The sequence below is a fragment of the Siphateles boraxobius genome, unplaced genomic scaffold, assembly GCF_051911475.1.
Source record: "Siphateles boraxobius isolate OS27281-9 unplaced genomic scaffold, OSU_SipBor_1 6, whole genome shotgun sequence".
NCBI lineage: Eukaryota > Metazoa > Chordata > Actinopteri > Cypriniformes > Leuciscidae > Siphateles > Siphateles boraxobius.
Genome location: NW_027509186.1, coordinates 25984322 through 25998721, shown reverse-complemented (window position 1 = coordinate 25998721; position 14400 = coordinate 25984322). Strand labels below are relative to the sequence as shown.

Here is a 14400-nt window from a genome sequence, read left to right as displayed (position 1 = left end):
AGAATCCTGGCGGCAGCGTTCTGTATGAGCTGCAACTGTCTTATGGTCTTTTTGGGAAGGCCAGTGAGAAGTCCATTACAATAATCCACCCTACTGGTGATGAAAGCATGCACAAGTTTTTCTAAGTCTTGACTGGAAACAAAGCATCTAATTCTTGCAATATTTTTCAGGTGATAATATGCTGATTTAGTTATTGCTTTGACATGACTACTGAAACTAAGGTCTGACTCCAGAGACACACCCAGATTCCTGACTTGATTTTTAGTTGTTTGACCCCTAGACTGAAGGTATGCGTTCACCTTGAGAACTTCATCTTTGTTTCCAAACGCAATGACTTCAGTTTTGTCTTTGTTTAACTGAAGAAAGTTTTGGCACATCCAATTGTTTACTTCATCAATGCATTGGCAAAGGGAGTCAATGGGGCTGTAATCGTTAGGCGATAGGGCTAAGTAGAGCTGTGTGTCGTCTGCATAGCTATGGTAAGCGATTTGGTTCTTTCTCATTATTTGGCTCATTGGGAGCATGTACAGGTTGAATAGGAGTGGCGCAAGAATTGAGCCTTGAGGGACTCCGCATGTCATGGATGTCCACTCAGACTTATGGTCTCCTATACTCACATAATAACCTCTGCCTCCTAAGTATGACCTGAACCATTTTAGGACTATCCCAGAAAGCCCGACCCAGTTTTCCAGCCTGTCAAGAAGTATTTTGTGATCGACAGTGTCAAATGCAGCACTGAGGTCGAGTAGTACCAGCACTGATAATTTGCCTGTATCAGTATTTAAGCGAATATCATTTATTATCTTTATGAGCGCGGTCTCTGTACTGTGGTGCGGTCGGAAACCAGATTGAAAATGGTCAAAGTATCCATTCGAGCTTAAGAATTTGTTCAGCTGATTGAAGACAACTTTTTCAATGATCTTGCCTATGAAAGGAAGATTTGAGATCGGTCTATAGTTGTTTAATATGGTCTTATCCAGATTGCTCTTTTTCAGGAGGGGCTTGACAACAGCAGTTTTCAGGGAGGTCGGAAAACTCCCAGAGAGAAGTGAGGCATTTACCACTTCTAGGAGATCTGCTTCTAAGCTGTGTAACACATTTTTGAAAAAAGATGTGGGAAGTGCATCAAGGGCGCAGGTTGATGTTTTTAGTTGCTGTACGGTTTCTTCCAAAATTTTGCCATCAATTTCTTCGAAATCAGACATAGTGGCTACTTTCTCGTGCTGTTGTTTGATCTGCCTGACCCCAGCGCAACTCAAGGATGAGCTGATCACCTTTCTGATATTATTGATTTTCTCAGAGAAGAAAGAAGCAAACTCACTGCACTTTCTCACTGAGAGCATTTCACTGGGAATCTGGCTTGGGGGGTTTGTCAGTCTCTCTACAGTAGCAAAAAGAGTGCGCGTGTTGTTTATATTGCTGTTTATAATATTCGAGAAAAAAGTCTGTCTAGCTTTGCTTAGTTCCTTATTGAAAGCATGGATGCTGTCTTTGTAGATGTTATAATGGACTACAAGTTTTGTCTTCCGCCACATGCGCTCTGCTTTTCTGCATTGTCTTTTCATATTTTGCACTGCTGTTGAGTTTCTCCAAGGTGCTTTTTGTCTGCCACTCTTCTTCCTGACTTTCACAGGAGCAATATCATCAATTACACTCTTAACTTTTGAGTTAAAAGAATCAAGGAGAAAATCTACAGAGTCAGCAGATATGCTTGGTGTTAAAGATATAGCCTTTATAAATAGTACACTAGTATTCTCATTTAAGCATCTCTTCTTGACAGACACAGATCTAGCTTCAATGGCAGGAGAGATCAATATATCAAAGAAAATACAAAAATGATCAGACAGTGCTACATCCTTAATAACAATTGATGAAATGTTTAGACCCTTACTGATAAGTAAATCTAGAGTGTGTCCACGATTATGTGTGGCTCCATGTACATGCTGAGTCAGATCAAAAGTTTTTAAAACAGTTTTGATTTCTTTTGCCATATTGTTTTCTGCATTATCTATGTGAATGTTAAAATCTCCAGCAATGGCAAAGCAGTCAAACTCTGAGGAAATAGAACTTAACAGTTCTGTTAAGTTCTCAGCAAAAGCTGGAGAGTATTTTGGAGGCCTGTAAACAATGATAAGTAAAATGCGTGGAGCACCTTTTAACACAATACCCAGATATTCGAAAGACGGGTAATTCCCAAATGATATTTGCGTACATTGATAGACATCTTTATAAAGAGCAGCTAAACCTCCGCCTCTTCTGACAGCTCTGCAGACACTCATAAAAGTAAAGTTTGGAGGGGCTGTTTCATTGAGGACCGTTGCACTGCAACTTTCTTCTAGCCAAGTTTCATTTAGCAACATAAAATCCAGGTTGTATGTGGTTAAGTCATTGACTAAAAGTGATTTATTTTTAAGTGAGCGGATGTTTAAAAGTGCTAACTTAACAGTCTTACTTTTTGTCCCCGCAGCAATCTTGGTATGTCGTGTAATAGGCACCAGATTTGATGGGTTTGCTGTACGGCTTTTGAAGGCCTTATACTTTCTATCATGTAATTGAACAGCAATAGAAAAAGATACAGGCACACTGGGTTCCCGCTTGTTCTGTAAACATTTGAGAAAGTTATTGTTATCATAGCGGGGACCCGACACATATCACTGAGAGCTGGTATCAGTTGTTTTTGGTTCACCTCGAGCCGCTGGAGGAGGGTGTGGGCCCTGGCGCTGTGGCAGAGGCCGAAGAGCTCTCACAGGGGGAGGGGGAGGGCGAGCTGGGCCCGTAGGCTTTGGTGGTTGTGGGGCCTGGCGTTTTTTGGTTGGTATCTGGGGGCTCGCAGCAAAAGAGTGGGATAGTCTAGTTCCAGCGTGCACCAGTTGTTCCATTTTCTCTGAGAAGCACAGAAGTGGAGATGCTGGAGAGAGTGATAATGTTTCCAGTGAGAGTGATTTTTGCTCTGGTGTTATTGGAGGCTGTAATATGCTGTCCTGGTTTCCCTGGCTGTTTTCCAGAAAGTCGTCCTTGGGTGCTGTATATTGGAGCAGTGCTGGTATGTCACAGTCTGTCTGTGGTGAGCTCTGTGGGCATGGCTCAGCTGAGAGTTGTGGCTGAGTGGTGTTATCACTGTCCTTGTGTGATGTGTCAACCGCATGTCCATTCAGGGGCTGAAGTGAAATCCTGTGGTCATTCATACTGTATCCAGGTGTGTGTGTGCCATTCAGGTTGAGTGGATTGGCACACATTGCAGAAGGATGACGGAGGGAGAAGTAGATATTGTCCTTTAGCACTCTTGAACCAAGTTTGTTTGGGTGGTGGCCATCCTGTTGAAACAGTTGCCTCTGACTCCAGAAAAGATTGAAGTTGTCAATAAAGTTCACTCCTTTTATATTGCAGGTTTTTTGCAGCCATGTATTAAGCCCAAGCAACCGTGAAAACCTGTTTGTTCCTCTTGCTGGGAGTGGTCCACTGATGAATGTTTGAACTTTCAGTCTTTTAAGTGTTTCAAAAAGTTCATTGAAATCCTTTTTAAGAAGTTCCGACTGCTCTTTATGAATATCATTCTTCCCCACATGAATGATTAGTCGATTTGCAGTCTTATGTTTCATCAGAATGTTCTGAAGTTCCCTGTTTACATCAGATGTTGTTGCTTGTGGAAGGCAGCACGTTGTTGTATCCCTGCTATTAATGTTTCTGATTACGGAGTCGCCCACTATCAGAGTCCTGGGCTCGGCTGCACTGTGAGCTGAGTGCCGCTGTCTGCTCGACCTTGAGCCCCAGTTAGCATCAGTGTTAGCTACTGGCTGATTCTGTCTGTGTGTGATCACATTCATCAAATTTGGGGATTCCTCATTCATTAATACTTCAAATCTGTTCTCAAGATGTATAGGCGGTGGTAGGAGACCAATGTTTGCAGTCAAATTACAAATTAAATGTACGAGAGTCTGGTGGGACCAGGCTACCTCCGTCCCAACATACAGTACAAAGTGATGTGCATTCACATCACATGTTAACGCAGAGGTCGAGTTACACTCATGGGATACTGCAATTCACAAAAGTGCATTATTTGCATTTGCTTTAAAGGCTTTCAGGTTAAACTTTTCATTCACGTGCTAACATGGACTTTTCTGAGCGCATACACTCGAAGTGCACATGCACGTAAAAGCCTGTTAAACAGCGCCTGCCCTTGTTACTAGACTAAGTTATCTTTCGAGTCTAATTGGGTTACTATTGTCGAAAACACACAAGGTTTACATAAACACAGTTGGTTATGTAAAGTGAAAGCAAAGATTTAAGAGAAAATCGGGTGCGTGTCATATGCGTGTATATTTAAATGCTTCCGGGCTTAAAGCAACAGTAGCCAAATAGTAAACATGCTGCCGCTTGTTCTTAAAGTGATAGTTTCCCCAAAACTTTTAATTCTGTCCTTATTTACTCTAATATTGTTCCGAACCTCTAACTTCTTTCTTGAGCTGAACACAAAAGAAGATATTTTGAAGAATGTGGCTAACTAAACAGTTGCTGGTCCCCATTGACTTCCATAGAAAAATATATACTATGGAAGTCACTGAAACGGAAACTTAAGTGGGTTTAAAACAACTTGAGAGAGCAAATGATGGCAATTTTAATTTTGGGGAGAACTATCCCTTTAATGTTAATAAAAAAACAAAGAGATAATCACTCACTGGTCTGAGAACTTTGATAACTTTTAGAGATGCGGGGTTGGCAGTTACAGCGGCGGATCGGTTACAGCCACGGATCGGGCGGATGGCGTGACGAAAAAATATTTTAATTAAATTCGGGCGGGTGGTTTTTTAGTCTCGCGGCTGTCATCAGCAGTGCCTTGTATTGCCCAATCAGCGGATGGCGGACGGGTGCGGTTTTGAAAATTGGTCAAAAACGTTGGGCCGATGGATGGCGGACGGATGATGAGTTTTGTGATGCGGTCGCAGATGAAATAATAGCCCATCCGCGCATCTCTAGTAGCTTAAGTATCAATGTATAATTTATACAGTGAAGTCTATAGTTTTTTATTTTTATATTTGTTCATTTACTTTCTTTTTTGAATGCTTCTGTTAAATACACCTACTTTAGCTGAAAAAATAAAGCACTGTTTATTTCATTTGTATATTGTATGTTGTGAATATGCCTAAATGTCTACCAATCTTTTTTATTTTATAAGTTGTTACCTTGTAAGGCTTTGTTTTTAAAAAAGGGACATTACTTTGGCTGTAATGCTTAGTCACTTGCAACACACTTTTTGTTGTGTTGGTGTCTGTGCTGTAACCTGTCAAGTCACGTCACCTTTGACGTTTTTACAATACAGATTGTTTCAAAGCAGCTTTACAATGATAACAGGAATATAATGCAACAAAGATTGTGTCTAGAAGAAAATAGCGTGTGTCCGTGCCAGTGTGCCCATGCCGTTGTCCGTGTGGACCACCACCTCTCATAATGGGAGTGGCGGAACGGATTCCGACAGCTGGTTTGTTTGCCGTCGGATTCTGTTCCCCCCATGTTTCTTAGCAGTGAGATTCAAATATTCATCAAACTTTTGCTGAAAATTTTTCCCTGATAGCCAAATGATCTAGTGATTCTGACATTTAGCACTTTTAGGCTTTGGACGACCCGAGTTCAAGTCCAGGCTCATGGATTTTTCTTGATCCCATACTGTCCTATCATAATAATAGGCAAAAATTGTTCTTTAAACTGATGGCAGTTAAGCTCCATCCACACAAAAAATTAAATCAGCCTTTTTTTAAGCCACTACATGAACACCTCTTGTAAGACTGCAAAACTGGAAGAACTATAAGAGAGGGCTATTTCTAAAAGACCAAAGTAGATTGCCATTTGAACTCACTCTTGTGCACCATTCGAGATGTGACTGCCTCACGGGCTGATCTGAGGTACAGAAAAGGCCCTCAGCTCTCATTGCATTTCATTATAGACAGACCTCATTTCAAATGTAAACATGAGTTCACAGTGGAAATTCACCTTAAACACTGTCCCAGACTTACTGGGGCAGAAGTTGATTTACATTGAACCATTTGCTAGTGGAAATTTGCATTGAGTTAACACCTTCTGACCATTAATTTTGCCTGAAAGTCACACCCTTTTGTGTGCAAGATTTCTAAACTCTTAAGAACTTTTTTACTTTTTGGTTTACTTCTTTGGGAATGAGACATTTGTACCAGTCGCACTTTACATTTATTTGTGGATCTTAATCTATTTATTTGTGAATTTGATATTTTTTTGTGAATCTCTTTACATTTGTTTATGAATCTCAATATATTTATTTGGAATAATGCAACAATCCTAACCCCATATTCTGCTCATAGTGAGCAGAGAAATCTATCTCTTAACGTTACCTGACACTAATATTAACATATATAATATAACCAAGTAGTGTCAAATCAATTAATTTTGATTAATCACATCTGACATAAAAGTTTTGTCTAAAATTAAAATATTGTTTATTTAATGTGTATATTATATTTGTATATTATATGCGTGTATACATATACACATACAGTATATATACACATGTATGCGTGTGTGTGTGTTTGTATATGTATATATATATATATATATATATATATGTATATGTATATATATATATATATCCCCCACACACACACACACACACATATATATATATATATATATATATATATATATATATATATATATATATATACTGTATAGCCGAACCTGTTACATATGGAAGCTTATGTGTAGCAATATTCAATTTGAAATGTAATATGCAAAATGATAATGCAATATGTAAAACGACAATGCAATATGTAAAATGGCAATGCATTTCTCTATTTAAATTTACAGTTTCCATTACATTTGTGCAATGTTTGGTGCAAAATGAAAATGATAATTCAATTATATAATTTACATTTGCCATTTCATACATATGTTTTAATATGTAAATTGAATACATATTTTAACGCTTTATAAGTTGCAAAATTAAAATGAAAATGTATTCAAGAAATTATTAGATCTGTTTAAAATGTTCAAGCAAAAACTGTAGCAAAATGATATTTTAAATGTTATTTTTCTTAATTGCATTTACACTCACAGTTAAGACACTTGCGATTGCATTTTCATTAAATGTCCCGCAATGAATGTAGCAAAATTCAATGTGCAAATTGAAAATGCATTCCGAGCCGATCACGCCCCTGCCCCGCCCCCACCCTCCCGCTCTTGTCAATCACTGCGTGAAGTTGGCCCCGCCCCCACCATATGCAAAACGTCGGCAAAATAGGCTCAATCGTTTTTACTTCATTTGTGCTGTTACTTTGCTTTATTGTTTGTGCTGCTTCAATTTTTAAGATATTTAATAGATATTTAAAGAATATTTACAGGTCATTCTGAGGTCACCCAGCCCCCCACATCCTCCAAATAAAATAGTCTCGTTCGTTTGTGCCGGTTAAAGTTTTGTTTGTGCAGCTTCGGTTTTTTAAAATATTTAGACCAATTATAGAGGATGGCATCGAAACCCATCTGATTCCGTGATGGCCCTATATATTTATAAATATCTGATCAATATGCTTTATAACATAGAAAAGGGAGATGGTTAAACATCAAATGAGTCACTTTATTGAAGATTACGTTCAGATATTGGGAAATAAAGAGCGGCCACATTTTCCGGTATGAATATGACCCGTCAGATTCCGCGACACATCTAGTATATTTATCAATATATCTAATCAATATGCTTAATAAAATATAAATGGGAGATGGTCGTACATCACATGAGTCACTTTATTGAACATTACAGTCAGTTATGAAGAAATAAAGAGTGGTCAAATGTTTTGGTAGCTATGAATTTGACCCATCATATTCTGTGATCTCAGAGTATTAGGCCAATGCATGTGTAAAGAAAACCTGTAGGATCTCCAACATTATTTGGTAATTATAGTTAATAGTAATAAGAATAAAGTTAAGCATATGTATCAGACAATGAGGATATTTAATACAAAACGAAACAATCATTAACAGAGTCCTGCATCAGACAACAACAGCAGAGCATAATGTTGACATCAAACGGGTGATGAGGCAGAACATTCTCCCAGACGGTCCAACAACGCACTGGTTCTATCACCTGCAGACGCCGCGTAATAATCTTCGGAAACACTACAATTTCTCTGTTCACGATCCCCTTCATCTGCCAGTAAATGTACGCTCGTATCAGCTCTGCCGCCGCCATGTTTCCTTCCAACACCTCAAAATGTTGCCGAGCCCCGTCTTGATGCAGTGATTGACAAGAGCGAGCGGGAGGGAGGGGGCGGGGCAGGGGCGTGATCGGCTCGGAATGCATTTTCAAATTGCACATTGAGTTTTGCTACATTCATTGCGGGACATTTAATGAAAATGCAATCGCAAGTGTCTTAACTGTGAGTGTAAATGCAATTAAGAAAAATAACATTTAAATGATCATTTTGCTACAGTTTTTGCTTGAACATTTTAAACAGATCTAATAATTTCTTGAATACATTTTCATTTTAATTTTGCAACTTATAAAGCGTTAAAATATGTATTCAATCTACATATTAAAACATATGTATGAAATGGCAAATGTAAATTATATAATTGAATTATCATTTTCATTTTGCACCAAACATTGCACAAATGTAATGGAAACTGTAAATTTAAATAGAGAAATGCATTGCCATTTTACATATTGCATTGTCATTTTACATATTGCATCATCATTTTGCATATTACATTTCAAATTGAATATTGCTACACATAAGCTTCCATAGTTACACCGACACAACTGAAATGAATTTTCCCCAAAATGTAGACACAGTGTTGGAAATAAACTCCAGTCCAGTGAGGGGCAGCACTCAGTAGAACCGCAACGTTGTTTAGTACAAGAGAAGAGAACAGGAAACGAAGATTGTAATGGCTTTATTGAAATTATAATATCTGTCACCAAAACAGCAGCAGGAGAAAAATGTCGTTGTTGGAGTCTGAGGTTGTCTCTGTTTTAGAGACGCTTGTAAAGGACACGGTAAAAGAAATTACTACATTCGTGGACTTATCAGGCATACCTCCACTGACAGAAACTACAGCAAACGAGTCTGTCTCCCTGGACTTTACAGTAAGTGAGCAAAAAGTTTACGAAATTACTGAATGTTTGCTTGCTAGTTGCTACGTTTGTCTGTAAGCCATATATCATAACCTGCATGATTTAATCTGATAAGGCAATAAATCAAAGGTAAATCAAAGGTGTCACAGATAAATTGGTCAGATAAAATGTTCATTCTTTGATATTGTGGCACCCTAATAACATAATTTAGAATAAATAATCTCTTTCCAGATTCTCAGTTTGTTCACCAAATTGTAGTCTTGATTGCATTTGTCAATCTTAACCATTCAAACCTGTTATCCATGTTATTGTATAAAAAAATATCCAGCAAATATTTTTGGTCCCTTAATAAATGACAGCTTAATTTAGGCAAGTTTATAATTTATATGTTTCTATATTTTAGACCCACCTGAACTGTGTGTTAGAACGTAACGCAAAGGAAGCTGTGGAGAAAATATGCCAGCTTTTCTCGGCACTTCAGCATCTTGAAACGACTCCGAGTGCACAGGACAGCTTGAAAACAACACTAAAGCAAACTCAGATACAGCAGAAGACTCTACAGGGAGAGACTAATCTAACCGACAGTGCTCTCCTCAGAAGTCAGTCCAGTGACCAGCTTACTCTAGGTGAGATTCATTACTTATGCTTCATTCACAACACTATGCTTCCCAGAGGAAATCTTTAAGATTTATGATTCGTTGTGCCATTGCAGTCTCTACCGAGGAAATCATTGTGAGCTGGGAGGAGGAGGAGGAGATCATTGACACTGAGCATGTGAGAACAGTAAGTTATTTGCACATAACAGACAGTAGGGGTTCAATCTTCAGGAGGCTGGCTGGAGCCGCCACTGGCATGTCACGTGACCTGTTAGTGGCTTGCTGGCAGCTGGTAGTGAGTGACCAGTCGTGATCACGGCCATTTGACTGCTTTAATTGGGATAAAATTCTCTCAAACGACAATCATACGAAAAGAATAAATGTATGAGATTACATTCATAAAAAGAAAACAATGCATTTCCTTGCAGTGAGAGTGACAGACAACGCGTTACTCGCAGTTCAACCGCTGCTGGCTGGATTGAGCGTCAGCAAGCCACCAGTCGTGATCACGGCCATTTGACTGCTTTAATTGGAATAACCGCCGCCAAAACATCAATCATACAAAAGAACATAATCATATCAACAGATGCATATTAAATGAGCTAGAGAGGGAGGGCCACAAAGTACAAAAACTGCCAAAAATAAATGGTTTCTGAAACTTGCCAAGGCTGACTGCCAGGCAGCCACTAACAGGTCGACATGACAGTGGCGGCTCCTGCCAGCCAGCTGAAGATTGAACCCCTGAAAGTAAAATCTCTTTATACATTTTTATTATTTAGAAATTATTACTTTTATTAAACAAAGACATATTGAAGGGGTCATGAACTGCATTATGCACTTATAATGTTAGTATGATCTTTACTTCAAAATTGTCATAATTTAGAAATAAAAGGCATTTTTCCTAGCCTGATTTTAGCATCTGATTTTAACGCTCTGTTTTAAGGGGCGTGTCTGCTGTGAGACTTCAGTCTAAACGCCCACTGCTGTGATTGGCTGACACGTTTGCATATGAAATAGCTAGTATTACACGTGGAACTCTATCTAAAACTTTTAGCACGTTTTTAACTACTTGTGAAAAGTGATAATTCTAGCATTACAATTAGATCTATGGCATTATATTTATATCGTGGCATGAAAGGTTGCAGTGATGAGCATGTAGCGATCTCGTCTTTGCAACTCGATTTCTGCACACTGACTAATGCTTTCATCATAACTAACAGTGCAAACACAATGTAAATAAGAGATTTGTTGATTATTACGGGAATTTTGGCGCCAGTCCAGAACTCAGTCTCTTAGAAACATGCCTTGTTTGATTGACAGCTCCAGCGCGCGCTGTTTGATTGACAGCAACAGCTATTGTAAGCGGAGTGTTCTTTGATCGCTTTCTAGATTTAATTCAATCAGTTTAGATAACAGATTATTTGCATCCTACAAAGAGAAACAATGTGAAGTTGACAGTTTAGTCACTGGTTTGAATTACTGACAGGACAAAGAACATCAGAAATCACTGGTCACAGATCAGGCATTAGAATGAATATGGTTACTTGCATGTTGTGGGAATACTGTCGATTTCATATCGTAAAAGTCTGCAAAGCCTGTGATGAGTTTGCGGACTGATTTTACCAAGGAATCCAGTGAAATGTACCAAATACGAATAAAAAATGTTCAACTGAGACATTCACATTGTTGAAAATAAATCTCCACATTCCAGCATTAGGATCTTTTGGACGTTATGTTATTTTTAGTCTAGTGAGTGACCCTGTGCTCTTCTCTCTTCCTTATCTCACTAACGCCAGTGGGCGGGCCTAAGTTGATTTTCTAAGCAGAGGCGGACTTTCATTACCTTATTACGTCATAAAGAGGCTAATTCTAGGACAAGCTGTTCACTGGGACTGGTAACAATAAAAGCTGATTTTGAACTAACAATGAAGTTTTCAGTTCTGAAACTTTCAGGGTATTCCTATAATATAATGATGTCAAAACCTCAAGGAAAATTTGATTTCTCAGTTCATGACCCCTTTAAATTGATCAAAAGTGATACTGAGATTTCTATTTCAAATAAATGCTGTTCTTTTTTACTTTCTTTTCATTAGAGAAACCAGAAAAATTGTATCACAGTTTCCACCAAAATATTAAGCTGTTTTTGATAATAATAAGAAATGTTTTTTGAGCAGCAAATCCGCATATTAGAATGATTTCTGAAGGATCATGTGACACTGAAGACTGGAATAATGGCTGCCGATAATTCAGCTTTGACATTACAGGAATAATTTAGATTTTAAAACAAAAAATCTTCACTACAAAATCTTACAAAACATTAAAAAAATCTTACCAACCCCAAACTTTTGAACGGTAGTGTATACAGCAATAATACATTTCTTTCATGTTGATCTAAAACTGTTCTCTTTTTCTGTTTTGAAAAGCCCATTAAGACACAGAAGACCGTGATCATTAAGGATGAGAAGTCAGCTGATTGTTCAGAAAACGGCAACCATTCTCTGTTTGTGGCGTTGCAGGACAGTGATGATGAGGAAGAATCTAGAACTTTGAGCATCTTAAAAAGCAAACGTGATCGGCTGAGATGTCGTAAGAAAGAAAAAGCGTTCAGCTGTAAGCACTGTAAAAGGAAATTTGACTCGCTCGTTCTGTTGAGAGCTCATCGGGTCATTCATTCGGCGGGAGAGAAAACCTTCAGCTGCTCGCAGTGTGGTAGGCGTTTTGGCAGTAAAGGCAATTTGGATGTACACTACCAGCTTCATACTGACAAGAGCCCTTATGCTTGCAGTCATTGTGGCAAGACCTTCACACAACATAAACAGCTGATGTATCACCAGAGGATTCATAACGAAGACAAGACTTTTATGTGTAAAGTTTGTGGGAAGTCTTTTCATCAAGCTTACTGTCTCAGGAAGCATCTGGTCGTGCATTCGGGAGAGAAGCTGCATAAATGTGACATATGTGAGAAGAACTTCCACTTTCGAAACAATCTACTTCGGCACCAGAGAATCCATACAGGCGAGAAGCCGTTCACCTGCCAGACGTGCGGGCGAAGTTTCAACCAGCTCGATTCGCTAAAGGCGCACAAACTAACTCACACCGGCGAGAAACCGCACAAATGCAAATTGTGTGGTCAGGGCTTTGTCCAGAAGTGGATGCTTCGGCTTCATGAGGGACAGCAAACGGGACAACCCGGACATGGCTGCGTTGTATGCGGGGTGGTTATGGGTTGCACGAACGCCTTAAAAACGCATCTCACTATTCATGCGGAACAGCTGCCGGTCGCCTGTATCGTGTGTGAAGAGACCCTCAGCTCTATTAACACCTTGAAATCTCACCATCACCATCAACACACCGTCGCTACCAAATACAGCTGTTATGTGTGCGGAAAGTCCTTTAAGAGTGTTGCTGGTGTGAAAACTCATGAGAGGATTCATACGGGAGAGAAGCCCTATAGCTGCTCCGTGTGCGGGAAAACATTTCGGCAGCAGAATTGCCTAAAAGCTCACCTGACCTTGCATACTGGCGAAAGACCTTTTAATTGCGAAGTGTGTGGAAAAGGTTTTTGCACATTGGGAAATCTCCGTCGACATCAGCGCATACACACCGGAGAAAAGCCGTTCCGATGTGCCACATGCGGGCGGGAATTTAACCAGTCAAATTCGCTCAAAGCTCACATGCACATTCACACTGGGGAAAAGCAATACATGTGTGACAAGTGTGGGAAGAGTTTTGCTTATCTAAGAAATTTGAGGTGCCATAAATGTATATAGATTTAAATGGATCATTCACTCAAAAATGAAAATTTTGTCCTTGTTTACTCTTGATACAGCTTGCTTTCTTTTTTCTTTCTATTTTTTTTTTAAACACCCCGCTTTGGACTCCATTGACAAAGAAAAAAAAACATTTCTCAAAATAACTTCTTTTGTGTTCCACAGAAAGATTTAAAAAAAATCATACAGGTTTGGAACAACATGAGGGTGAGTAATCGATGACAGAATTGACATTTTTGGGTAAACTAACTAACAGGATTATTTGTGTTTTAACAGGGATCTGTGTGCTTTGTTAATTTGTCTTCAGTTTTCCAGCTTGATATAAATATTTCAGTACACTAGTTCCCTCAAAACATTGTCTAATGTAGAATTAATCTTCAAATTAATGTGAAATAAACTGTAAAGCTCTTTGTTATAAATCAACAAATAAATCAAAGTCATCAGATTATCTAGTGTCTAGTCTTTTTTAGTCAATGCTTATAAAGGTGGGTAATGTTTTTTACATTTTTGTTTTACATTTAACATTTTTTAAACTATTTCTTTAATCTTTGTTACCTTCTAGGACTATATTTTTAAATAGGGAAATTAGATTGGCTTTGCTTCTTCATGACTTGCTAAATAGTCTTAAAGGGGTAGTACAACACGATTTCAATTTTCTAACTCTAGTTAGTGTGTAATGTTACTGTTTGAGCATAAACAACATCTGCAAAGTTACAGCGCTCAAAGTTCAAAGCAAAGGGAGATATTTGCTTTTAAAGAAATCAATTTCTAAGGACTACAGCAAACAGCCGGTTTTGGACTACACGACATTCCTCTAGGGTTCTGAGGTCAGCAACCCCAATAAATCCCTCCTCCGAGAATATGAAATAAGGGGGTGAGGCCATTTTATATTGCGTTGGAGAAGAGTTATTGTGGTATAGGAGTGTTGTTGCCGCCGCAA

General features: G+C 38.7%; 1 protein-coding gene across 5 annotated transcripts; it reads left to right on the top strand.

Moving 5' to 3' along the window:
• The first annotated feature begins 8834 nt into the window (after positions 1-8834).
• Positions 8835-13908, top strand: LOC143716187 (uncharacterized). Of its 5 annotated transcripts, XM_077208449.1 has the most exons (5): positions 8835-9106; positions 9498-9720; positions 9807-9877; positions 12114-12399; positions 12476-13908. In XM_077208449.1, exons 1-5 carry the CDS (start codon positions 8960-8962, stop codon positions 12511-12513), a joined length of 765 nt encoding a protein of 254 aa, XP_077064564.1. In that variant the 5' UTR covers positions 8835-8959; the 3' UTR covers positions 12514-13908. The 5 variants fall into 5 exon arrangements, with proteins under 5 accessions (XP_077064564.1, XP_077064563.1, XP_077064561.1 ...); XM_077208448.1 differs by having other exon boundaries at positions 8838-9106; positions 9807-9868; positions 12207-13908; XM_077208446.1 differs by having other exon boundaries at positions 8838-9106; positions 9807-9868; positions 12114-13908.
• The last annotated feature ends 492 nt before the right edge of the window (positions 13909-14400 follow it).

What these genes read in the sequence shown, in the direction of transcription:
- LOC143716187 (XM_077208445.1), top strand. Translation starts at nt 8,960, where the DNA reads ATGTCGTTGTTGGAGTCTGAGGTTGTCTCTGTTTTAGAGACGCTTGTA. An exon ending in CAGTGACCAGCTTACTCTAG is followed by an intron (nt 9,721 to 9,806) that starts GTGAGATTCATT and finishes GTGCCATTGCAG; the next exon opens with TCTCTACCGAGGAAATCATT. An exon ending in ACACTGAGCATGTGAGAACA is followed by an intron (nt 9,878 to 12,113) that starts GTAAGTTATTTG and finishes TGTTTTGAAAAG; the next exon opens with CCCATTAAGACACAGAAGAC.